Raw genomic sequence first — 27,633 nt, 5'->3', positions numbered from 1 at the left:
TCAATTACCTTTGTGTTACGTGTGAATTGCAAACGCAATGAGCGCAAACACAAGAAAGCGAAGAGTGTCTTGTCCGCCATCTTGGAAAGAAAATTCAACTGCGTCTGCGCATCTTACGTTCCCGTGTGAACGTCGTTTGCATTTGCATTTGCGCCGTTTCGAAATTTATCCGGAATTAGTGTGGAAGGAAGACATTTAATCTGTTTTCGGGCTGAAATTGCTGTTTCAATTTATTCGGAATAGTGTGGACAGGGTTTTAGTTCATGTTTATCTAGTCCTGTCCAGTAGTTTACTTTTCGTTTCGTTTCGCTAGAATTCCAATTTCCAATAGGCAGTTCAAGAGTTTAATATAGCTATTATTGGTGGGAAAGTTTCGAGGTCGGGACCATTTCGAATCCTCTACCAATGGTCAATTCTCGAAGGCAGGATTTTGCATGTCGCTTGCTGAATATTAAATATCAGGGTTAATTTGTAATTTGTGATCGTTTTTGTAGAGCTTTGTAGGGTTACACAGCATTTGGTTCGCTGCTTGGTATTTGGCTGAACAGCTGTCTGGCATTTCTCTTTGAAAATTAATTTAGATTTTAAGTTTTAATTCGTGGAATAACTGTTAGGCTAGCCGTAAAGCTAAGCTTATTTTTACGTTAATAAAGTATTTATCTATCTATCTAAAATGAAGGGTTTATACGTGCAAGCTAAGTTTTATTTTGTTATGAAATAGAAATGTTTACAAGCGAAAAGGAAAACATTCAATTTAAATGCATAATTTCTAAGTGTAAAATTATAATAACCAAACGTTATGTTGGTTAACAACATTAAAGAATTATTTATAAGTGACAGGTTATATGTGTTGGTTAGAGCTTCATAAATTGTATGAGACAAAAACAAGAATATAACTAAAGAAAAAGAAGAGCACAGAACCTACCTAGAATTGGAACTAATAAATGAATAAAATAGTTCAGTCTAACAATGCCTTCAGTACGTAGACACTTTTGGCGTGTTTGTGAGAGCAGTTGCCGTTGTCAAGGATGTGAAAGAGTTTTCTCGTGGCCCGGGCTAAAGGAACGAAACCACTGTCATCGTGTTTGTTCAGGCTCTGGTCCGGACTGTAGCAGTTGTTTGCCAGAAAAAGACAGGTAGAACAAATTTAAGACTTTTTAAGCAAATGAAAGATCGTCGCAGTAATGTACTCAACATATCCGCAGCACAAATATATGAGTTTCATATATTCATTGCAAATTTAAGACCGTAAAAATGTCAATCGTTTATTCATATTCTGGAAGCGGGTTTTGATTTTTTTTTTAGAGGACGTCGTCTGTTGTAATTGATATAATTTTGCAACGAATATCCAAGGTAGGTTAGATATATAAGTATTCTCGTATTGTATACACTGCCATTCGTGATCAAACTGTTAAACATTCAGGTCTTGGCAAACTAAGTTGCAGAAATTTTATTCAAAGGTATGTTGCTCTGTACGCTCAGATGCAACAACAACAACAACAACAGTCTTTTATTTCGTGCCCAGAAGAGTTACAATAAATAAATACATGCAAGAGGAAAAATTTACAATAAAAAAAGAGCACAGCCACTTAGAAATAGCTAAGGCTAATCGAGCTAAGTGGCTGGGCCAAGCGGAAAAAAATATGAAGCATAAGGCGCTTATTTTCAAATGCGTTGCTTATTGTGCGATGCTGTTTCAGTGTTAAACCCGCTGAGTATAAAGTATTGTTGATCTTCTGGTAGCTTTAATTTGTTTTATGGATATTGTCCGCATTTTTGTACTCATAAATCAAATTAATTTGATCTTATCTGTTCTTTTACGAGTACGTGTCAAAAATTATCGACGTTTAGCCTCGTTGTTGAAAACAAAAGGTATCGTTTATCAGGATGTCAACGATCATTTTTTTTTCCTTTGAAAGATAAACGAAATCAATTGTCGATAAAATTCATACACCTTATTCGATGGTTTAGCATACCTTATTATAGGAAATTAACGATACACGGTATTAACGCGAATTTCAAAAATTCGCGTTAATTTTATTGATGTTAACTTTTTTACTATAAGGATTTAACCAGAACTTTTCTTAAATTCGCGTTAATTTTATTACGCGTATATTTTGTTCGCGTTGTTAAAATGCTTCGTTATATTCCTATAATAAGGTATAATACGAGCGGATATTTTGCGAGTTGCGTCAGTAGCATTTTTCCGAGTGCAGGGGGCGAGAAAAAATGCGACCAATGAGCAAAATGTCCGCTCGTATTACTATCGAATAAGGGATTTAATATTCCACTATTTTCCACTAAGTTTGGGTCCGTATTCCGTAAGTTTGTCCGTCCGTATTTTTGCCCTGTTCTACAGTGTAATAACGTGGCATATTTTGCGCGTTCTTTTGTCCTAATATGATAAAATGGCGCAATAGTGGTAATAAAATATATAAAATCGAACTCGATTTAACAACTGTTGTCTATCTGTAACAATTCGATAAAGGAAAACTATTAATTTTAACCTGATCGATGCCGAAATATTCACGAGAAAAATTTGTTTATCACTAATTGAAAAAAATTCCCATTTTCGGCGTTTTTATTAAAAAGTTAAAGTTCTGTGTTTCTGCGAACTGGTGACAGGGTATCATAATTATCATAATAGATTCAAGGTTTTACACGTAGCGTGAATAAATAAGCACCGCACCTTTACCGATAATAATTTTATTAGCGCCGCTCTCGAAAAAAAACGCCGCGGCGCTAGTTTGGGTATTTACAAAGAGACTTTAAAACTTCGTTCATGTTGCCTCTTGTATTTGAAAAGAAATACTTTCGCAGAGAGACTGAGAAACTGTGTTTATGTTGCCTCTTGTATTTCATTCGAAATATTTTTAATATATGTTTGGTGCGTTGTTGTCATAAATTATCAACTCGGATGCTCTGCGGAGCGGTAAAACCTGCAGTTTTGTGTCCAAGAATTCGTAAAAGTTATGCGTTCTTAACTAAGACAGTTTTGTTTCACACTGCCCTCCACGGCCACCTAGGTGTTGGCGAACCGTTAAGTCTGATCTGAAAAACTAAAGTTAGAAGATTTCAGTACTTTTAAACTCTAAAGGAACCCTTTGTATAGCATTCTGTGAAAGTTCACTGTCTTTTTTTCGTTTTAGTGTCAGATTTGACCGCGATGGCATTAACCAAGAGATTCCCTCTGCTGTTTATTTTACTTTTGGCTGGCTCTGTTTTGGTTTATAACATAATTAGAAGCAAAACAGAAGATGAAGCTTCGAAGATTCTAGAAACGTCCTTACCATTGAAAGAGCATGTAAAACAAGAAAACAAAGAGTCAATTCCTGCCTCAAGGCCAGGCCCCCAAACTGGTAAGTAACCGGTTTAGCCGGATATTCTTCTACAACCCTTGACAAAAATCTTGGGAAGTTTTGCCCTTTTGTTCTTCCCCTCCCCTCCCCTATTACAGGAATGGGGATTACTAAATTGAATGACGAACTCTCTCTAATCTCTCTAATGCTTCGCTCGGTCCTTACCAGAAAAACCTGGTGGGATATTCTTCCAGTAAGGCCCAGCAAATACAAATAACCCTTACCTTTCTCGCAAAAAAGAACCCCATCCCCAACCTCGCGAAGTTCTGCGAGACACGCATTACAAGTTTACTTTGGTTATTTATCTTCTGATGTAACTATTCAAAGCAACCCGTGAGAATATATTGGCGTTTGCGTGAAAAACAAACGCGTTACGTGAATTTCCCTGTTATTTATCATGTCACTCAGTGCGTATCAGTGTGACCGTGTGGTGTCGCTCACTGCTTATACACGAACCACTATTTGGTAATTACGGTATCTCTGATCCGTGTCCCGGGGGGGGGGGACTCGCATATGAAAGGACGGGGATCCTTGTCGGAAATTTTGAAAAGAATCTCTAAAAGAGACCAATCTGGGTGTGCTTCAAGCTTTTCTTGACCCCTAAAAGATACCAAAAAAATAAGTGTGGAATTTATATTTGTATATTTCTTCGTGTGCAGCCCTTAACGAGCCCATTATAGCTAAAAATATTGGCGTTTTTCCGAAACACCCTAAGCGAGACCAAAAATCCGAAACTGACACCCGTAAGCGGGGAAAATGCCAAAATTGATTAGAATTACCAAACCGATTTCTTTCTTTTTTAGCGGGAATGCCTTGGTGGCTCAATATGTTGTGTCACTGAATGAAATTGGACCAATACACTCTAGTACAAACAGCATAGAATTCCACAATGTCATTATACGACAGTCACTTCGAGAATATTTTTAATTTCGAGGTTATCAATCAACGACAGATTTGTCCCATTTATACATTACTTGCAACAAATTTTGGACGTTTTATTTCGGACGTTTAATTTTCGGACACTTTTTATCTCATTTTGGACCAATTTCAGACAAAAATTTCGGACACCGGCTTTGCTAAAACATAGCTGAAGTAAATTTACGTCTGCAAAACACAAATTAAGCTGAAAAAACATCCGTGAAAATGATAATTTTACTGCACCCTCAAGGTTTTTCTGAGATACACCGACGAGAAAATAACACAAATTCTATCAAGCCGTTACGTGCCTCAAGCATTGTCTCAACTAGTGTTAGCTACATAACGAAAACTAAGAGCTATGGAGCTCAAATAATAGCAGAAGTCCTGCCTAATAATATGTAAATATTTCGGACGCTTAAAATTTCGGATGGTTTTATTTTTGGACACTTTTTAGTCCGAAATTTTATTCATCAGAAATTTTTTTGCAAGTAATGTAATACAGAAGTTTGACTGTTTTTTATATAAAGAGTGTTACATCACTTTTTTTGAAAGGTTATCGGCGACAAGAAAGGGGGTGAGACATCAAGGAAGTTAACGAAACTCAGCAAAATGAGCATTCTTGAAGAAATCCATCAAGTCGTTCAAGTACCAATGAAATTCATACACGTCACTAGGAACCCCTTTGACAACATATCTACCATGATGCTTCGCTTTACAAAGTCACGTGACAAAGTTAGAGAAGAATCAATAAAAGTGAGTTGGGTTTAATTTCATGAAGCCATGAACAAACGGCCTAGAAAGTAAACATTGCTTGGTCCACTGCATCCAAACTGTTTTTTACTTGCCCAGACTGTTGTTTTGCGCGCTCTAGGTATGTCAGTGTACTGAATAGAAAAAATCAAGAGAAGATATAACAAGAGAAACTCCTGGGGACGGGGAGAGAAGTTTTTGCACTAGCCTTACTGCATGGAGTACGAAATTCGCGCAAAGCATTACCCCCCCCCCCCCCCATCTTTCTACCAATCATTATCTAAATTTAAGGTACCTAATTATAATGTAGATCTAGTTATTTCTAAGAAGGAAAATATAGACGGCAAACTGATCTGGACGGCTAAAGCGGTCAAAAATAAACAAAGTGTATTAACAACTAAAATATATTGAAAAAACTTTGCCCGTCAGGATAAGTTTGCCGTCTATATTTTTCGTTTTAACTAAGTTACTAATCCAGGTCTTCAAGAGATCCGGCACCACTCATCGGTTCGTCGCTGTGATATTGCAGAGTTTTATTATATTAGTTCTAAAGTTCTAAGAAGAGTTGTGATCGGGTCAAAAAGCCTGTTCATAACAAAAAAGAAGCTTGTACTAAACCACGTGCCGATGCGTCAACTTATCAGACATACTCCGCCGTAAAGCACATCGCAGGTTTGGTTGAAAATTTTAAAAGAAATTCTGTAGCCTTTTACTTTTTGTTCATTTTTTGTGGCATAGCTAGCAGAGCCGTGCAATCAAATTCAGTATACGAAAGCATGCAATCGCTTTATGCTTTCAGCTGTGCACTATTATTATTTATAGTTCACCACTAAATTTTCTCCGATTCTGATTGGTTTAAATTGAACACGTGACGCGAGTAGTAATGTACTACACTCTGAGGCAAATTTGCCTTAGAGATGTAGTACATCACTACTGCCCGCCGACTGGAACAAATATGGGGACAAAAATGGATTCAAATATTGGAATCAAATATTGGAATCAAAACTGAAATTCAAGCCATGGAAAATCAAAACTGAAATTCAAACCCTAGAAAAAAAAGCCTGTAAAACCAAGCCTGAAAAACCAACCCTAACTCAACCCTAGGTTCAAAATAAAAAAAAACTTCTTATACTCTTTTTCAAAATTTTGGATACAGTGCTTTTAAACAAGCCGAGTTTTTATGCTGTTGTTATTATCATGGTAAATCTCTTGTACTGAATATCTGTTGTGAATTATCTTCTAAAACGATTATGATTTTTGTTATTTTTGAATTCATTTTTTCTTTTTCAAGGTCGGATAATACACTGTTTAAATCATTGTAAATGTTACATAGGTATTTACTTGTTTCATTTTCTTCATTTAATAATTTTGTTAATGGCTTGCAATGTCCATCTTGTTTTAGTTTTTTTTCTAAATATACTAAAGTGTCTAGATTTTCATATACCAAATCTCCGAGTTTTGATAATTCTTTTAATGTTACGATATACTTCAGTGTGTTTATTGCGTCATCAGACATATTTTTGAATGTATCTGCTTTGAAACATATTTTCTTTAAATTTTCCATGTTTATTTTCATGTTGGTCATTTATCTATATATATAGTGTATGTTTTTATTTTTATGCGTTTTTTCATGAATCTCTTATACTCTTTTTTAAAAATCTTGCATCTTAGTGCGTTTAAAACAAACCTCGTTGACATAATGAAAATCAAAACCTAGGATAAACAGATGAGTTTGTCTTTAATATCCATAAGGATATGTTTCTATACAGCTTTCTGATATGTGTTTTATTGCGCGCTTGTCATATCCAAAGCTGTATACCTTTTCCTCATATTTGTTAACAATTTGTTTATTCTGTCTGGTTATCTTATTTTCATTTACTAATGTGAGTTCTTTAAAATCGCCCTTAACCATCTTAATCATATTTGTGTGATTTAGTATTTGTGAATTTTCATGATTAAGGGAAAAACCTTTAATAACACATTTCTGTTTATTATCGCCATATATGAAACTGTAGTTTTTAGGGCCACCGCTTACGAAGGTACCTTTTATAACATCACCGTCTAACTCATCTGTTAAATCGCCTAGCATATCGCCTGTTTCTATTGTCTTACCATTCTGGGATTCGATATACACAATACTATCTGTATCAAAATATAATACCTGTTTATCTAAATAGTCTAGTTTTTCATACAACATTAGCCGTGCACTGCTAGTCGTAAAACATGCTACATAGATATTTGTATTATAGCTATTATCAACACACTGATCTTTATAAGTATAACTCATCTGTACCATTTCTTCATTTATGAAGTTTATGTTTAAATTATCTATTTTATCATCGAGAACTACTTGATAAAATTCATTTATATCAGTCACGTATTTACATTGATTCATGTTATTTCGTTGGCCAAATTTTCCCCAAAGTGAGTTTAAACACATTTTTGCAATTGCTCGTAAACCTGAATTTTCATGTAATTCACCTAATTCAATGTCTAAATTCTTTTTAACTTTATTTCTAAAAATTATCTCGTCATTGTTATTTTTAAAATTATATTTTGTTGATTCAAGTTTTAGCTTCATGAATTTTTTTATATAACCTTTGAATAGATCATCGGATGAGTTCTCAAAATGCCAAACCTCATATATTTTTATAATTTTATAGCCTTTTTCAATGGCCTTATTGACCTCATCTGTTGTCCATGTACCAATAAACGCTCGTTCATTTTCACTATGTTGGCATCTTTCTTGTTGTTTTGATTTAGCACATGATATACACAGAGGGAACATTAGCTTTTTAGCCTTTTCACATTTGATTCTCTGAGGTAGAACAGCATGGTATAATTCTCTTGGAGCTAAAATTTTACATTTTATGAATCCATACCATTTTGTATCGTATTTTTCTGGTGATATTATTTTTTTAGGATGACCAATGGGATATTTTTTATAGAACTGAACACTCGGATACAAAGAGCAAAAATCCACATATTTACCACATTCACCTTCTTTGAATTTATACAATAGTTTGGTAGCATTTGTCCGTCCACCATAGAAAGCATCTCTTGGGTTTAATTGGCCAACCACTTCTCTATTCCAATCATTTTTATAATATTTTTGAAAACTTTTATCCTTTTTTAATTTACATTCCCACATTTCAATAAGATTGTAACCAGCAGTTGTTATTTTGTTGTTTTTATCTTGTGTTTTATTATACAAAGTACCCATATCACTTTGATTCTTATTATTGATAACATCAGCCTTGTAGCAATCTGGGCATCCATGCCAGAAGCAACCTTGAAATTCATAAATAGTATTTGTAGATGCACAAAAACCATCTACTTTTAATTTGTTATTGTTGCATTTGATAACTTTTTCACCACCTTCCAAGGCATGTTGAATTTTAATTTTATTTTTCTTACTTATGTAATCAAGCCATGCAATACTGACTGCACTATGGTTTTCTGTTTGAACAACATTATCAACCACAGCTATGGTATTTTTTGGCATATAATTCCCTCTATAAATAGCCATACAAACACCAGCTATTGTGATGTATTTTAATGGATCGATATTTTTTTGATTCATGAAATCTTGCCTGAATTTTAACATACATCTTCTTAATATATCAACATCTGACCTACAGTATTCAATTATTTCTTTTTTGAAATCGAAAACATAATTTTCATTAACACGCTCATTATACCATTGTAAAAATTTCTCTCTATCTTGTGTTTTCATTTGATTAAACCCATAATGTTTTTTTGCAGGCATATTACCAATATAGTTTTGATTACACAGTTTGTTAAAATAATGTGGAAAGTAACCTTTTTTAAGCTGGCTTAAACCAAAAGTTTTAGGAAACGATGATAAGGGTTGCTGAATAAAATTTAAGCTGTCAATTATTTTGATTCTTAATTGTGGAATTTCCATCATCATAATTTTTGCACCATTGTAAATACAGTAAGGTTTAAAACCATTATCAATACACCATTTAAGAATAAAATGAGAATCGTACCCTTTGGAATTGTGAGCCAGAAGTGTGTATCCTTTATATTTTTCATTAAGAATACAATTACAAAAACTATTAATATCATTGAAGATTGATTCATTACCATTGAAATCATGACAGATAGCTAAATTGACTTCGTGTATTTCAGTGTTTTGTGTACATTCGAAATCAAAAAATAAATATTTTTCATTATACGTTTTACATGAGTAGCAATAATCTTTTTTGGGAATGTTTTTATTTAATTGGCATGGTTTTTTGCTATTTTTGATGCAATTTCCACCCATAACTTTAATCTTTTTCATGAAACATTCATGTTTGCTTTCACAATATTTATTACAATTATTACACATTTTGAAACCGCATTTATGTATTTTAATATATGGTTTTAGTATGATTTGATTGCATTTTAAACATTTTGCTACACTGCTACATACTGAATCATCACTATCTTTTTTCGATCGGTTACTAGTATGGTTTTTGAAGCAAGTATTACCATGAAAAACACGATTGCATTGATTACATGTAACGTCTTTACCATTACATTTATTTCCATCTGGAAAATATTTGAAACAAGATAGACATTTTTGGGGGCATTTGTGTTTATCACGTCTCGTATAAGCTTTTTTACAAGAATGGCAGTAATATGCTACATCTAAAAAAGCTGTCATTGATTTTATGACATCAAAATGATTCCGTGTTTTGTATAAATAAATTTTGTCTGTTTTACCATTATTGGCTGTATATATGATTTCATTGAACTGTTCAGAATCTATGATATTAATCTCTACATCTAAATGTGATGCAAAGCTATTTACATCTTCTAAAGAATTTCCATAATCGTTAATTTCAACATTAGCATTATTATGAAGTTCTTTGGCTTGAATTTGTTGTAGTTTTCGACTTTTATTGAATCCATCTTTCAACTGAGTTGTGGTGTAATTCTCAGGGTGTAAATTAGCATAAGCTGTTACAATGGCTCTTGCTAAGCATAATGTATCATTATTTTTTATCGTAATAATACATTGCTTTCTATTCACTGTTTGTTTTGATAAATATAACCGCCCTTTTCCTGCAGGTATTTTAACAGATTGAATAATTATTTTGCAATTTTCTAAATCTATTTCTTTATACTCCAACGTATTGATTATATCTGAAAGTTGATTTAACTTGAAATCAGAAACTTTTAACAATTTTGTTGAGATAGGGTGATCTAATTCATCATTTGAAATTACCAATCTGAATCTATCATTACCTTTTAACTGCCTTTTCTTTATTGTCATTTCAACCATTTTTTCAAATACACTGAAAACATCATTTTTATCACCAATGAAATTTTTGCGTACATTTATTTTAAATTCGTTAGTGAAAGCATTGAATTTTTTATTAACCGTATTCCCAATTTCAGTTATTTTGAATAGAGGTTGGTCATTGGATGTTGAATCAAAAATGCTGTCATCGAAATTAAATTCATTTGAGACATTAGTTCTAGGTTTTGGAATTGGTTTTATTTTCTTTGTCCTTGGCAATGGTACTGGTTTGTAATCATCCCTGAATTCAGGGGGTGGAAGAATGATATTTTCCTCATATGATTGAACCATATCGCGGACGCTACGTCTGGGAGTAGGCTTCGGAGGGCGTGCTTTGTATATCCTTGGTTGGTTTGCTTTTAGTGATAATATGAGTTGTATAAGCTCGATTTTAGATAGTTTGTTGAGATCAAATTCGTCCATATTAATATTGGTTGAGATATTTTTTTGTGTCATTTTTTGTATTATATAAAATAAATATTTCTTTAAGCCAATTATGAAAAAATATTTTTGGAAAAATTGGCTTAAAGATTTGTTATTATATATATATTAATAAAAAATGCTAATGTCAGTTAGATTCAATGATGTTGAATATTACATTCACCAAATATATGATTTATATGGTGTAGATAGTGATGGAAATATTATTAATATCATTAAAAAGGTCCCCCATAAAGGTACTAAATCAAAAAATGGGTATATGATGTGCATGGTTAGAAAGCATGGTCAAGCTGGTTATAGATGCATGCTTTTACATCGTTTTGTATGGGAGTGTTTTAACGGTCTTATCCCCGATGGTAAAGTAATTGACCATATTAATAATATCAAAGATGATAATCGTTTATGCAATCTTCAACTGATTACACAGAAAGAAAATTGTAAAAAATCAGCTAAAGAAAGAGATTACTCATTTGTAGGTGATAATCATAAAAACAGAAAATTTATCAAAGCTATCAAGATTGATACTAATCAGGTTACATTTTTTAATAGTATGTATTCCTGTTCAAAACACCTTGGTATCAACGTCGGAATCATTAAAATGGTTTCTGAAGGCTTGAATAATTGCAAATCGGGATATTCAAAAATAGATAATAATCGGTATAAATTCGAATATGTGAACCAAGAAGATATGCCTAATAATTTTATAAAAATGCCAAATAGACCCAAAAGAAGTATCAAAAAGAGTGAAAAACACTAATAAAGTATATCATATATATTAATAACCAGTAATAAAATATTATTGGTTGTTATACAACAAAAGTCAGTACTGAATACTGCGAAAATCGATATGCCATCTACATATCTACTCAATATATGTTAGATAATTTTACCTTTATATCATTTACGGTCTTTGTCATTATCGTATTTTAATATTACTATATATTATTTCTTTATCCCCCAGCCGTGTAGTGACATGATTAATATTTAATAATGCATGAATTCTTGCCCATAATTAAACCATTTGGTTGAAAAGTTGGTTCGTTTTTTGGTTTTGGTTGAAAAGTTGGTTCGTTTTTTGGTTTTGGCTTAGGTTGACATATGCAAATCAGGGCTGGAACCCCAACGGTTTTGAAATGATTAATATTTAAAATGCTTCTTCATGAGTAAGAATTTTTTTTATTCTTATGTAGTTTTATAGTGCGTTTAAGTGATAGATATAAACAGATAATTATTTTCTTTATTAATATATATAGAATGTGTGATATAACATTAAATATCAAACACCTACTAGAAGCTGATAAAAGCTCGAATGATATAGCCTTCATTAATAAAATGTATTGTATTCAGAGCATCCTTAAAACAAATATTTGTATTATTAAAATGCTATCTTCAGACCTGAATAGCAGATCTGAAATATCAAATGAAGACAAAAATCATGTACGTTTAAAGTGTATACCTGAAGACCAGAAAAGACGACGTGGAAGACCTCGTAAAGATCAACATTAAATAAATAATTATTCAGTTTACGGTTTTAGCCATAAGTTATAAATGATTAATGACTAAACCATTGACCGAAAAAAACCTGCTGACGCGTCAGCAGGTATTTTAATCTGGTGTGATTTCTATTGACCAATCATATTTCAACAAATTTTACTCAAAAAGTTTACACAAAAGTTTACACAAAAGTTTACACAAAAGTTTACTCAAAAGTTTACTCAAAAAGTTTATTCTGAAATTTACTGCCAAACACAGCTGTGCCGTGAAGTTATGTGTGTTATATATATAATGGTTTGTAATTCTGAAATCCACGATGAATTAAAAAATTTAAAAGAACCTATATGCCCTTTCTGTGATCAACTATTGATAAAAGGTATCAAGGATGCTGAGCAATGCTGTAGTAAGCAGGATATAGAAAATATAAATGGTATGGATGTCTGTCTAAATTGCGGTTTGGTTCATAGTTATGATTATGTCAGTGAGTACATTGATTTTTATGAAAATATGCATAGAATACGGCGAGAATCGGTATATCATCGTAAATACCACATTGAGGCTGTTTTAAACGATTTATGTATTAAAAATGGAGTTCAATTGTCTCATAATCAGCGCGATAAGATTTACAAAGTGTTTCATGAGATCGAAACTATTCTTCCATCTATAAATAAAAGACGAAAGAGGATGATCTCAACGAAATATATTATAAGACAGCTGTTTAAAATGCTCGATATCCCATACAATTTTATCTGTGTTACTGAATCGAGAAAAACGCTTGAATTTTATAATCGATATTGGGCAAATATTTTAGAATTGAAAAATGCAGAGATATTGCGCCTTATAAAGTAAAAATTTTATCATATTTTACCATATACTTATCTATAATCGGGCTGTTATCACTTATGTAGTCATCGGTGTTTTTCATCGTTATTAGGATATTGGATAGGTCGAATTCACCCGTTCGCAAAATAAATTTTAGTGTGTTAAGTATATGCATATAGGATTGTGATGCATATAAACAATTTTGAATTTTTAAATCGAGATTTTGATGATGCATCCAGCCTTGTATTAAAAGCGCTATTGTACTAATTGCAACCAAACTAATACCTCCTGTAGCAATACTTGATGCAAGGGAGCCGGATGCAAAGAGAATAGACAAAGAGTTACCCAGTAATTTCCATTTTTTGAAACGTTTAACAGCCTGCTTGTAAGCCCAACATTTTCGATGATATGTTTGATAATAAGCTTTCAATTCTATAATTTGTTCTTCAGTCAGTTCGCTTGATATATGGTTCCATGTAAATATGCATTTTCGATGTTTAGTCATATATATTAGTTATATATGATTTTTTTGTTTTATCATTTTGTCATTTTAGCATTGCGCTTGTTCTTTATTGTGTAATACAGCTTCCTTATGTTTTGAATTAATCTCTCAATAGAATCAATAATATTGCTAACCAATTTCACTGTTTTCATATAATTTAGTTAGATAATTTATTCGAAGAAAACATTTTTTGTCTTGTCTAAAAACTGGATTTTATGATACTCTTTACCATTTATCGGGTATGTATTTTTACTAAAACCGATTCTTTGTATATAGTAACCTGAAGAAATTTGGAGGCTAGATGCGTTCAGCGTATACCCCGAGAAAATTTTATCGAGACTAATACCATTGTTACAAATACCGATCCGAAATTGACTCCCTATTTTAGTATACCAGAGATTCAAATATTTACCTATATAAGCAGATCTAATTTCCTCATAAGATACATCTAAATCATAATCGATTGATAACTGATTAGACTCTATTTTGAACCATGGGTAATGAAAACTACTCCCATTATTGAAGTTTATTTTAATTCTTTTATTATCACCGGTCTTATAGTCATATTTTAATGCCATATATATAGTCCAGTCATCGGATCCAGTTATATTTTCATTTAAATTAATTTCGAAACCACTCATAAAGCCCTTTTTTGGATCAAAATCTGCTAACAATTTTGTGGGATTAAAGACAAGATTACCATTCAATCCAGACACTACAGCACCGTTGCTATTTGACATGATGAAATTTGATGGATCTAATAAATCAAAAAAGTATTCAAACACTTCATTATAATAACTTTTGGGTTGGAGTGATAATATTTTTGTTTCAAGATAGGCCTTAAGATTATCATTGAAGCTATTCAGTTGTTTATAATTGACGGCTTGGCTATCACTATTTCCCTCTTCAATACCATAAATAGCTTTATTATCCATATTGATCGCTGTGTTGAAATTAATTTGGTCATTAGCTATATAATATATTTGATCATAAATACTTGGTTCGACATTGGATTGATGACCAGATATTCCATAAACAGTGAAATATGTCTGTAGTTTAGGGGCATAAGAGCTTCCTGTTTTATTTTTCATGACTAAATCGAGATACAAGTAATTGTTTCCGATGCTTTGACTTTTTGTGAATTGGCATATCAATCTGACATATTTTTGTGTTTTGAACGTTTTTCTGCTAACGTTATGAATAGTTTCTATGGATGATGTGCCATATATTTCCAAACTGTCAGGGTCAATATCATCACTAACCCACATAATCTCAAGAACAGCAGTATATTGATCATTGGTCAATAAATACAGATTTAGTCCAATTCTTGAACTGTAATAGCCTTTAGAACTGTCAAGCAATAATTTCATGTCAACAACCTTTTTATTTACCTTATGTGGAGAATTTTGAAAGGTTACAACATTCCCCAATTGGACATCATCTTCTTCACTCACTTGTGCATTGGGATCATCCATTATATATTTGAATTTATTTTCACCATTAGCTGATTGAACATGACTTTCACCAACATGATCAAGCATATATTTTTTGTTTACAGCGTCTGTATCATTGGTTGGGTTTTTTAGATGGGTTATATTATACCCACCCATATGGAGATTTGCCTGCATCATGTTACTACCTTGAATATCAAGTTTGCTTAGAATTTTTTGAGTCAAAACGCGTCCTACGACCTTCTTTAAAAAACTGTTATCAACGTACGATTTGTCTGCTTTGTTTTGAAGGCTTTGAGCTAAGACACCTCCTGATTTCTTCGTTAAATATGTATTATCAGCGTACGATTTGTCAGCCTTAGTAGCAAGTTTGGTATCAATTTCAGTCCTTACTTTGTTATCCTCAACACTAACATAGCCTACGTTTGGTACAGATCGATCGTTATATAAACTTGGATAATACACTTCGGTATTTTGCAATGAAAGGCCGGCACAATCAAACACTGTTTCATTTCTGTTCTTTTTAAGGAAGAATTGGTTAAGATATCGTTTATTTACGGCCGTCTCGAGATCCCTTGAATAATTTTCAATTGAATCATCAATCGCAACGTCATCAGGCGTTTTTAGCCCTATTACTCTCTTTTTATTCAAATTGAAATTACCTTCAGGCGTAACATCAAAGCCGACTCCTGGGTCACCCTTTTCACCTCGAGGGCCTTTAATTGGTGTAATATTAGTGTTATTTGATTGTAATAAACCGTTTGAGTAACTCATATTATATCAATCAGTTATATTATATTATATTTTTTCATTGAAATTCTTAGTTACGAATTTTCGTGGCTTATCAATATATAAAAAGCTAAATGGGTCTGCAGTTGCTTTGAGATAGTCGTTTTTACTGATTCCAAGTTCTCTGCAAATCATTCCTTGTTCATTATTAGATGGGAATTCGAAAATACAGTGATGAGTACAATTTAATCTGATTGTTTTATCGGTATTATAATAGCTTTGAGATAAATAAATGCAACTGCAATTTTTATTTCTTGAATTTGTAAAATAGTTGCGTATTTCGCTATCATTTTTTGATCCCGTATTGAGATAATCGTCAAAGATGACTAGTTTTTGGCCTTCATCTGATATTTTATCAAGCGGTATTATTTTATCATTACTTGCTTCAATAACAGAATAACCAGCCTCTTGTCTAATGGGTTCAAAGGTATTGAAAAGATGTTGATATTTCGATTGCTGAAGATTTTTCCCATAAAGATATATTTTATCATAAAACAAAAGCCGGTATATCATATCAAGTAAAAGGTTGCTTTTACCCCCACCCGAGGGAGAAGAAATCAACATCCGGAAACATTGATTTGGCATGAAATCGTATAGTTGTCTAAAGTTTGAGGCCATATCGTCTTCAGTGTCATAATTCGGTATTCTCATTATATTATATGGGTATATTATTTTCAGTTCAACAAGGTGTTAAACACGGTGTTCAACAAGGTGTTAAACGCTATGTTAAATGTTGATTTTTATATTCAATTTTCATTTTTTATGTAACGTAATAATATAAAATAAAATGAGTTTACTTAGATGGAAAGAGCTTGCAAAGAGTAAATCTGATTTGGGCGATAAAATCAATTATGTTAAAAATGCAATCACACAAAATAATATCGGTCAGCAGACAAGCCAAGAGTCATTTTCGAAGGTATTCAAACCAGTGACAAGTAAATTAGATGATGTAATTAAAAGTAATTTGCAGATAGCAAAAGTACCCAAAAATCGTGTCAAAAAGGGGATGAGAGGTGAAATGGAAGCTCCAGATTACTATCCTGAAGTTGATCCTTTTGAGGATATGGACGTAGATAATTTATTTGATGAGCCTGTAATGCCACAAAATGAAAAACAGATTGTACCGAAACCACCAACATATGAAGAATCTTTAAAAGATCTTTTAGAAGGAAATAAGGAGATTTATGTTGATCCCCAATATTTTCCTGAATATGAAGATGAATTACCTCCTGAATACGATGAGGATGAAATTGATTATGCTTTAGATGCTGATGATGAAGTAAGTGAAATACTAGAAGACGTTGGTATCGACGATTATGATGTAGTGCAAATGAAATTAGATCAGCCTGAAATGACACCAAAGAAAACCAAGAACTATCTTAATAAGATTTTAGAGAAAGCCAAATATAAACGGAGACAATTGAAAGGTTTCAAGGCGAATGTTACTAAAGAATATAATAGGGGAACTATATCTGAAGCGGAAAGACAGATTAAAAATAAGAGAATAAGCAATGCAAGAGTTGCATTAAATGACTACATCAATCATTACGAAAGTAAAGCCAAAACGATAAAAGGTTCTGGTATTCGAAAAAATCAGAAAGGTGGAAATGTTATATTTTTTAACGATGTAAAACAGCTTCTCAAAAAATTGGAATTGATCATCGGTTCAATAAACGCAGGAAACACATCAGTTAAAATGCGAAATATGGGAGTCGCTATATTAGACACACTTTTAAAAAGGTCTACTATAAATAAACAACAATATAAACAGATATATAATCTGTACTTTAAAGTCTAATTTATGTAACTGTATTATATATATGGATCGTGAGTTAGTATTATCATCATATAGTGTTAAAAATCAAGGGAATAACACTCCTCAAAATTTTACAACTAAATTCAACAGGCCTATAACATTGGATAGCAATTACCAATATATGATAGGTCTCAATCGTATTATTAACATGTCATTTACATGGTTTAATGTAAATCCCTCATATGGTAATCAGCTGATTAAATATAGTTCAGATAATGGGAATAAATTTGAAGACATAACTTTCCCTGCAGGTGTTTGGAATTATTCTGAATTTGATGAATATATTAAAGAGATTACTAAGACGGGGGATGATGATAACCCTATATATCCCATCTCTATTGATTTTGATTCAACAACATTCCGAGTCACAATCACTTTATCTCAAAATTATCAACTTGATTTGACGCATAGCAATTTCAACGACCTTATAGGGTTTGATAAAAAGGTATTAAAGGATGCGGTTAATATTGGTCCAAGAGTCCCAAATCTAAGCCAAGATACCGATATATTAAATGTACATTGCGATCTAGTCAATACTTCTTTAGTCGATGGCGAAGAGTCGGATATCATTTATACTTTTTCGACCAGCGTACTACAGCCGAGTTATTCGTTTACAATCGAGCCTCGTAGGGTCACATATAACCCGGTTAATAAGCAACAGATAAGTAGCATTCGAATATACATCACAGATGGGAAGAGACGGTTAATTAACCTGAATGGAGCGGATACGTCTTTTTCATTAATTTTGAAAAGGATAGAATAATATAACATAATAGTATATAATGAAACCATATGAATTCAAGAGGTTTTACCATCCAAAATTTGGTAAATTTGTATATAAGCACAAAGGGTCAGGGATTATCGTTGATAACATTTTCAAACCGATGAAGAGTGTTATGTCGTCTGTTGTTAAAAAAATTGTCAAGCCCTTAGGTAAGAAGGCAATAAAATCAGGTATTTCTCATGCAGGTGATAAACTGGGTAAAAGGGCATCAGAAAAAGCCGGAGACCTTATAATGGAAAGGCTAAGGAATATGAGGAAGGGAAATGCTGGGCAAAAGTCACTATCCCCAATCTTACAGAAAGTAAATGCCTCACCTGTCAGACACCAACAGAAAAATGAAAGTACTGATATGATCATTAATAGATTAATATCAGGATCAGGTGTAAAAAGAAGGCGTTGAGTAAAATGAATAAAATGATTAAAAAAATTGGTACATAATTGCAAAATTATGTAACATAATAATATATGTCTTTTAGAACAAGCGAATACTTACAGAGATATGAGTTGGTTCGATTTCAACTCGATGATGTAATTCGAGTCCCAGCTAACGGTCAGCACCAACTTAAAAACGGCTATAAGTTCACGATTAACGATAGAAGTTCATTCTACGATTGGTATAATGCGTATTTCGAGGTGCAATTTCAGGTGCAAATGTTAGCTGATGGAGCAACCACGGGGGCGAATCGTATCACAGTTATTAATGGAGCACATTCATTGATTGCCCACATGATGATTAAATCAGCAGGAAAAATCGTTTATGATACCGATAATCTCCATAAAGTTACTTTCGTTAAGAATCTCCTCGAATATAGTGACGATTTTAGTCGTTCAGTAGCAAAAAATAGTCTTTGGTATCTAGATACCGACCATAGGATAGCAAATGCTAATCAGAATGCAGGGTTTGAGGCTAGGCGACTTTTGACGACAGGTCTCAATGATGTCAATGTTGTTATACCTCTAAATCGTTACAGTTTCTTTGAAGAGCTGGAAGGTCGAATGTTACTCCCAATGCAACTCCAATTCAATATACAGTTACAGAATGACGCCGAATTACTTAAAAAGGCCGATGATGTAGCTGATGGACGAGTGGTCCTTAATAGATTCCTTCTATGGGTCCCAAAATTGACTCCAAAGGACAGCCTATATGATAAGTTTGTTAGTTCCTTCTTGGTAAAGAACACTTGGACGTATATGCGCGAAATGTATGAGGTTTCCGCACCAACGAATAGCAGTGGATTCTTCCAGATCTCATCCAGTATTGATAATGTTAAGGCTATCTTTGTATATCTACAACGAGCTAAATCAAACAATGCAGATGAAAATCCCTATGAATTTGATACCTTCAATATCAATCTTGACCGTGGGAATGGTAGTTATTTGACAACATGCCGATTGGAATACGGCAACGGAGTGTTTTATCCTGAGACCGAATATGATAGTGAGTCCAAAGTTAGGATCTTCAATGATTTGATGTCTTATGGTATGAGAAAGAATGATTACAACAGCGGTACACAACTCAACTTGGCAAATTACAACTCTCTCTATCCTATTATCTTTTTTGATTTATCATATCAAGCAGAGCGAGTAACTAGAGACCCAAAGCAGTTGATCTTCAGATATAAACTAAACGCTAATAGTGCGGGAGATAGTCCTTTCAACGTCCATGCCATCGTTCTTTATGATGAGACAATCGTCATTGACAAGGTGGGGAATGAGCTGGTTATTGTATAAATCAATCAATTGAATATTATGTATAAACCATTCTATTTTGTATACGTTTTATAAACAAGAAATTATATAACATATAATATATATACAAGTAATGACAACTTATCACTCTCATAAAGTGAATCTGTCAGAAGGACAGCGAAGGAAGCTTTTGACTGCTTATAGAAATAAAAGTGAGATCACTATTCGCTTAAGCAATTCAGATATGACTGGCAATGACAGTTTAATGCTAACTCAACGACAAATCAATAAATTGAATAAGGCTAAGAAGTTAGGTGTTGGATCTTATTTAAACATCTCAAAGGCACAAATTCGAAAGGTCATTAGGGTCGGTCATGGGGCACCGCGGATTGGTTTTCCAATGATTGGAATAAGTGCTATGAAAACGAAAACAAGATCAAGAAGGTCAACAACTAACAAATCAACAACTGATAACACTTCAAAGAAGGATGGTGGAAATATTAGACTACCAAGTAAGAAAGATGTATTAGCTTACACACCGCCACCATTCATTGGTTCTTGGGATGAATATGATAAATTTCTTAGAACAGGTGGATTGGTGCTTCCAAAAAAAAAGATCTTAAAACCGAAAAGAAAGTAAGAAAGCCAACATTCCATAAGAATATACCAATGAGTAATTTTGATTTAATAAACTGGTGTTTATATTTGAATATACCGATAAAAAATGTACTAATGAGAGACGAGACTGTGCCACATAATCACAAATTAGGAATATTCATTTACAATCTCCAACCGTCATATCTGAGTGGTAGTCATTGGGTTGCAACTTATGTAAAAGATAAGGTAATCAATTATTTTGATAGTTTTGGTATGCCTTCATTTCAAAAAATAGTCGATCACGCAAAAAAGAAGAATTTAACATTGCTACATCAAAACAATCAGATACAGAATATAAATACAACCACATGCGGATACTTCTGTTTATACTTTTTGAATGAGATGAACCATGGGAATACGTATTCTAATTTGTTGGAAGTGTTTGACATATATGACACAATGAAGAATGAGAAATTCATTCAACATTATTTCAGAAATATATAACTTATATATATAATGGTTAAATCGTATTGTGTACGTGAAAAAATAAAAACTAATTCAGTTCCTAATTCTGAAAAATATATGAGAACAAAAAACAATCGTTTAATACTCAAATCGAAATGCGTTTCTTGTGGTATTACTAAAACCCGTTTTGTTAGTGAGAAAAAAGGGCGTGGAGTAGGTGAAACGATTAACAAAAAGGTCGGCGAAAAGATTCCAGGGTTTCAACAGGCTCAAGACTTAGCATCGGCTATCATGGCAGTTACCGGAGGTGATAAAGATCTATTTAAAAAATATTGGCGCGGTGACTTTGCTAAAGGTATATTTAATAAAAAAAGCGGAATTCAGACATCTAATTTTTGGAAGCCTGCTGGTGCATATACAAATGAAAAATTTAATCCATCATGTAATTACACAGAATATAAAAACGGCAAATGGGTTAATCATTATTGTGATTAATATCTAACATATAATATATATGTGCCTGTCATACTGCGTTTCATGTAATAAAAAAACAAATTCAATCAATACTAAAAAAGTAAAAGCAAAGAATGGCCGACTTATGGAAAAATCAATTTGCTCAATCTGTAAAAACAAAAAGAGTAAATTCATCAAAGGTGAAGGTATCGATATCCATAAAGCTATTTTAAAAGTAGCACCAAAAAAGGGTTTTGTAATGCCTGGTCATCGTTATACAGGTCCTGGTAATCCTTTAGAGAAACAGGTAAAGTGGGATCAAAAAACAGGTAAAATACTGGAGATATATGAAAAACCAACAGGAAAAACGGACGCCGTGAGCATGCAACATGACGTGGATTACTCAGTATGTGCAAACAAACCATCAAAAAATCAGGTTAAATGCAAAAACGAAGCTGATAAAAAGATGGTAAAAGCCCTTGATGCTATCCCATGGAAAGACAGACAATGGGGTCATGCTATTGCAAGGAACACTATTGCTACCAAGGCTAAAGTAGGTATGGGTGTAAAACAAAAGAAGACAAAAAACGGAAAACGGCGTTGAGTAAAAATGATTGGTCTCAACAATTAGCCGATGAGTTACATAAACCAATCAGACGAAAATTTAAAACTAGAAGAGTAATATCAAATGGAATTGACGACATATGGTCTGCTGATTTAGTTTTTATGGATAAACTTTCAAAATGGAATAAAGGTTATAAATATCTATTGACTATAATTGACGTATTCAGTAAATTCGCTTGGGCTATACAATTGAAAGATAAGAAAGGTACATCAATAACTAACGCATTCAACAATATTGTCATTAATGACAAACGTAAACCTGAATTTCTCTGGGTCGATCAGGGATCTGAATTTTATAACAAAACATTCAAGGAATGGCTAAAGCAAAATGATATTAACATGTATTCCACTTTTAATGAAGGTAAAGCTGTTGTTATTGAGAGATTTAATAGAACTTTGAAAAATAAAATGTACAAACAGTTTACTATTCAAGGTAACACACAGTATCTTGAAATGCTACCCATACTGGTAAAAGAATACAATAATACAAAACACAGTTCAATAAAGATGACACCAACAGAAGCTTCAAAGGAAAAGAATCAAGGAATTGTATATCTTAACCTATACGGTGATATGGAGCCATTATCAGCAAAACCCAAATTTAAGGTTGGTGATAAGGTCCGAATATCTAAGTATAAACGAATTGTTTTCGATAAGGGTTATACACCAAATTGGAGTGAAGAAATGTTCGTAATTACTAAGATCCAACATACTAATCCCATTACATACAAAATAAAAGATTTGAATGATGAAGAAATAAAAGGTAGCTTTTATGAACCTGAATTATTAAAAGCAAAACAGGATGTATTCAGAATTGATAAAGTGATCCGTAGAGATTATAAGAAGAAACAAGCTTTAGTTAAGTGGAAAGGATACAGTGATGACTTCAACAGTTGGATTCCAATCAAGGATTTGAAAGATATATAAACAATTTTTAATTTTATTTATGGAGTATATGTTAAGAGTGCCTTAAAATCAATTATCAAGTATTACACATGCAAATAAAAATATTAAGTATAATATTTTTATAAATCAGTATTTGATTACAAAAAATATTTTAGGACATACATTCATTTTAAAAAAACATTGAATTTATCAACAACTAATTTTTCATCTAATTGATTTTCATTATAAAAAAAGGTATCAATATTTATAATACTACAGCCGTTATCAAAAAGCATTTCGACAATATCTAAATTAAACAAATTTGATATTACGTAATTAGTATCTTTATAATTATCAAAATATGCTTCAATATAATCGGCCCATGGGTTAGCCCCGCCATCCATAACAATTACACTGTTTGGCTGATTAAATACCATGTGCTTGAAATTAAATTCATCTTCTAAGATTTTAGCAATTATTTTAATATCATTCGATCTATTATTTTTATCCGAGGTTAAACCGATTATAAATCTTTTATTATTCATATATATATTACAAAGAGATTTTATTTTTATATGTGTTTTTTCCTTAAACGCACTATTAATGATATAAGAAATTAATATATTGTGTCATTAATATATAACAATTGATGTTTTGGAATGATAATATTGTTAATGGCCGATACCAGAGATGGTTTACCAAAGAAGACAAAATGAAAGCTATAAGGCGCACAAAAGCCCGTTATATGCGAAATACACGATGGTTTTGTGAGCAATGTAAAAAAGAGTACAGTCTGGGTAGCAAGTGGACCCATATAAGACAATCCCATTCGAACGCAGTATAAAAAAAGTTTAAAAAAGAGTATAAGAAGTTTTTTTTATTTTGAACCTAGGGTTGAGTTAGGGTTGGTTTTTCAGGCTTGGTTTTACAGGCTTTTTTTTCTAGGGTTTGAATTTCAGTTTTGATTTTCCATGGCTTGAATTTCAGTTTTGATTCCAATATTTGATTCCAATATTTGAATCCATTTTTGTCCCCATATTTGTTCCAGTCGGCGGGCAGTAGTGATGTACTACATCTCTAAGGCAAATTTGCCTCAGAGTGTAGTACATTACTACTGACGCGATAGTGCCCGTCCGCCGGATGGCACTATCAGCCCATAGTGCCCTCCCGTGAAAAATGCCCGGATCGATAGTGCCCGCCCGTGACTGTTTTTTGTAAACAACCCGCTTGCAGACAAAAAAACCCAACCAAATTCACTGCATTTAGTGGGTTTCTTGTCTGGTTTTGTTTCGTTTGTTAAATTTCGGCTTTCAATTGAGTTTTCATCCTCAAAAGTAAAAATATCTCACGATGCTTGTTTTTGTATGTGCGCGCGGAAGAAAATTTAGATGAACAATAAAGACAATAGAGTGTTTCTGTCTCGGAACTATCGGTGTGATAGTTGCCCCTTGGAAATTTGATGTTCTTAAAACTAGCATATTTGCCCTCGAATTTTCGCTTCTCGGGCTAATATTTGTTTTAAGAACATCAAATTTCCGCGAGGCAACTATCAGCCGATAGTTCCTCGACAGAAACACTCTATTGTTAAAATAGTTGCACGCGGGAAGTTTTGGAGAGCACTCAAGAATCTAGAGTTGCTCTCGATCGGCTACGCTCGGCGAAAAAAAATTGACGGAGGAACTCTGATTGTGAAACTTAAGGCAAAGACATTCCTGCAACATTTCTTCCTGGATAGAAACCTGTAAATTCCACTGTTAGACAACTGCAGATAGGCCTTTCTCGATTATGCTAGTAAAACTGGCATTTAATGCTACTAGAAATTCTCGCATAAAGCCAAAAAAATGCTAAAATAATGCCTGATTTCTTTAAAAAATGCCACTTGAATTCCAAAGAATGCTTTATTTTATTTCAAACAAAACGTACAAACTCTTACATTATATGCTCATATCAACAACAGGTGATACTTAATAATTGTTTGTTTATAAAAAAAATAAAAAAAAAATAAAATAAAATAAAAAAAACATATGTAAAAAAATTAAAATATATATATATTTTTCAAAAAACTAAAAAAAAACACACACAAGTAACACAACACAAGTACACAAGTAACACAACGCACAAACAGTCGAAACAGACAGAAGACAATCAAATTAAGTAATCAAAATTGTAAAACTTTAGGATTATTTCTCCTTCTGAGTGCTGAAATCTGGATCACTGTCATGAAAAATGACAGAAAATGCTAGAAATTCTTTTTCAATAAAAAACGAAAAAAAATGCTCGTTTTCCCAAAAAATGCCGAAAAAAATGCTAGCATAATCGAGAAAGGCCTAACTGCAGAGCAGTATCTTCCCTCGACTTTGGATCGCACCTCAGACGCACCCATCCGCGTATCAGGGATGTCTTCCAGAATATTTCTCATACGCGCGTCGCTTTTAATAAAAACATAAAAATGTTTATTTTTTTCCAAGAGGGCACGGTAACGAATCCTGCAATCTGATTGGTTATTAGCGCGGGCAAGATTCTCCTATCTCTGCCCACGGGCCACGGTAACGCTTTCGTGAGTTTCATTTCGCGGCGAGACGAACGAACCCATGACAGTTTTGCTCTCCAAAATGATTTAAATCGATGTAGTTGCTCACCAACCGTTGTAAATTTGAAAGGGAAAATTAGCAGTGGAATTAAAGGCCTTGAAGTTCTCCAAAAGGCGAGTATTTATTCTCTTTAGTGACAAAATGAAGTTATAGTTTTATGGCCGTGGTTTGCCGATCGTTGTTTGTGCATTCGCACTGATTTTCACGCCATTGCGGTTAACTGCAAGTCGCCGGTTTACAGACTCGATTTATCCTTTCAAACACCTTGCTTCTCTGCTACTTTTCTCCAAAACCGAATACTGCTTATCGCCATTCAAGAAAATGAGATGCTTTATTAAAAAACAGTCAAATTAATTCTCGCAATATTGTGCCGTCACTGTGCAGGCGACCAAACTACACATTTCAGCTTCATTCAGTTTCACTTTCGCAAACTTTTTGTCAAAACAGAATACTGTGGGAATCAACACAGAGGTTTTTGACTCGTTAAATGCAAATGTAAATAGCTAAGTGCTTTCCAGTCCGAAAAGTAAGTTTAATTAACTAAAGAACTCACAAGCCGAAATGGAGTTAAAAGTGTTTCGGAACTCGCTGATTGCTCTGTTCTACATTGTGCTTTTCTATTATTTCAGATGCTTTTTTTCTTTTTTTTTTTCAGATGAAATTTTCCTTGAGTACTGTTCATTTTAGTGAATTTATTTTGTTTGGCAGTAAGCTCTTATAGCAAACAGATCATTATTTACCCTTGCCGTAGCTCATTTATGGCGATCGACTCAACATTGGATGCGCGCGTATATAAATACAAACACATTTGGCAAGAAAGTCTTTGTAGGTTTTTAGGTGTTTTTTAATCAAACACATTAAAGTAGGAAAAAAATAAATAAGTTATTTACCGGCTTAGGGTCGGTCCGTATAGTGAAAAACTGTGACCTCGGCCTTGAAAATGCTGCCCGAGGCGCCCTCGGCCTGCGGCCTCGGGCAGCATTTTCAAGACCTCGGTCACAGTTTTTCACTATACGGACCTCCCAGCCGGCAAATAACATATATACATATCACTGTAAAGGTATTAAAATACAGAATCCGTGATTGGTAAGCGCGGCTTGATTTGATTCTAGATTTGTCGATTTTGTGGCTGTTTTTTATGCTAGAGACGCGTATTAAATCCGTCTTGGGCAAGATTTTTCTAGTGCGTCTGTTTGTGCTTCTTACTATAAAGACGAAAACAAGTAGGATTGTGTGTCAGGCCCAGCTACCTGCTTTAGTCCGTTTAAACGCCGCACTAAGATACCAACTAAGGGCTTTAGAGACCAAAGAGTTCTTCCCTATTTTACGCTTGTTCCTTTAGTATAATAAAGTTGCACGAGGCATTAAACTGTTTATTCGCTTGTTTTCTTTCCAACAGATAAACAACCCAAAAATACTGGACTGGAAAATAAACCAGTACTTTCAACTTGTAGCCGCCAACCAACGTGTCCGAGAACGGTACGGAGATGCTGTTATCGATATTCCAGGACACGAAACAGTGCTAAGACCCAAAGAAACGCTGCTAAGATTGTGTGACCATTTGCAAGTCACCTGTTCTGAGGATTACATCGAAAAATGCAGCGAGGTTTTGTACGGAACTCCTTCAGTAACCAGGGACAAAGTAGTCTGGACCGAGGAGCAAAAAGCGCGCGTAACAAAGATAATGAAGAAATACCCTTTTCTGAAACAATATTCATTTGATGATGAATATGCTAAATAATGTACTAATATTTGTTAGAAAAGAAGGCCTCAGGCACATATCCCACAAAGAAAAAGTACTTTAATTTTTAACGTTTCTCTTTTGTGGTTTTACGTAATGTAAGGTTCTGCAACCGTTTAAGAATTTTTTGATGATTATCAAGATGTTT

The 27,633-nt window shown here is 33.2% G+C and overlaps 1 protein-coding gene across 1 annotated transcript; it reads left to right on the top strand.

Moving 5' to 3' along the window:
* Window positions 1-4,932: 4,932 nt before the first annotated feature.
* LOC144654755 (uncharacterized) lies at window positions 4,933-27,523 on the top strand. The gene is made up of 2 exons (XM_078514991.1): window positions 4,933-5,030; window positions 27,144-27,523. The coding sequence occupies exons 1-2, from the start codon at window positions 4,977-4,979 to the stop codon at window positions 27,483-27,485; spliced, it is 396 nt and encodes a 131-aa protein (XP_078371117.1). The 5' UTR covers window positions 4,933-4,976; the 3' UTR covers window positions 27,486-27,523.
* Window positions 27,524-27,633: the final 110 nt, after the last annotated feature.

Source organism: Oculina patagonica, chromosome 5, assembly GCF_052425735.1.
Source record: "Oculina patagonica isolate OP01 chromosome 5, crgOcupat, whole genome shotgun sequence".
Classification (NCBI taxonomy): Eukaryota; Metazoa; Cnidaria; class Anthozoa; order Scleractinia; family Oculinidae; genus Oculina; species Oculina patagonica.
The sequence above is the reverse complement of the archived record's forward strand: the minus strand, read 5'-3'. Positions and strand labels throughout refer to the sequence as shown.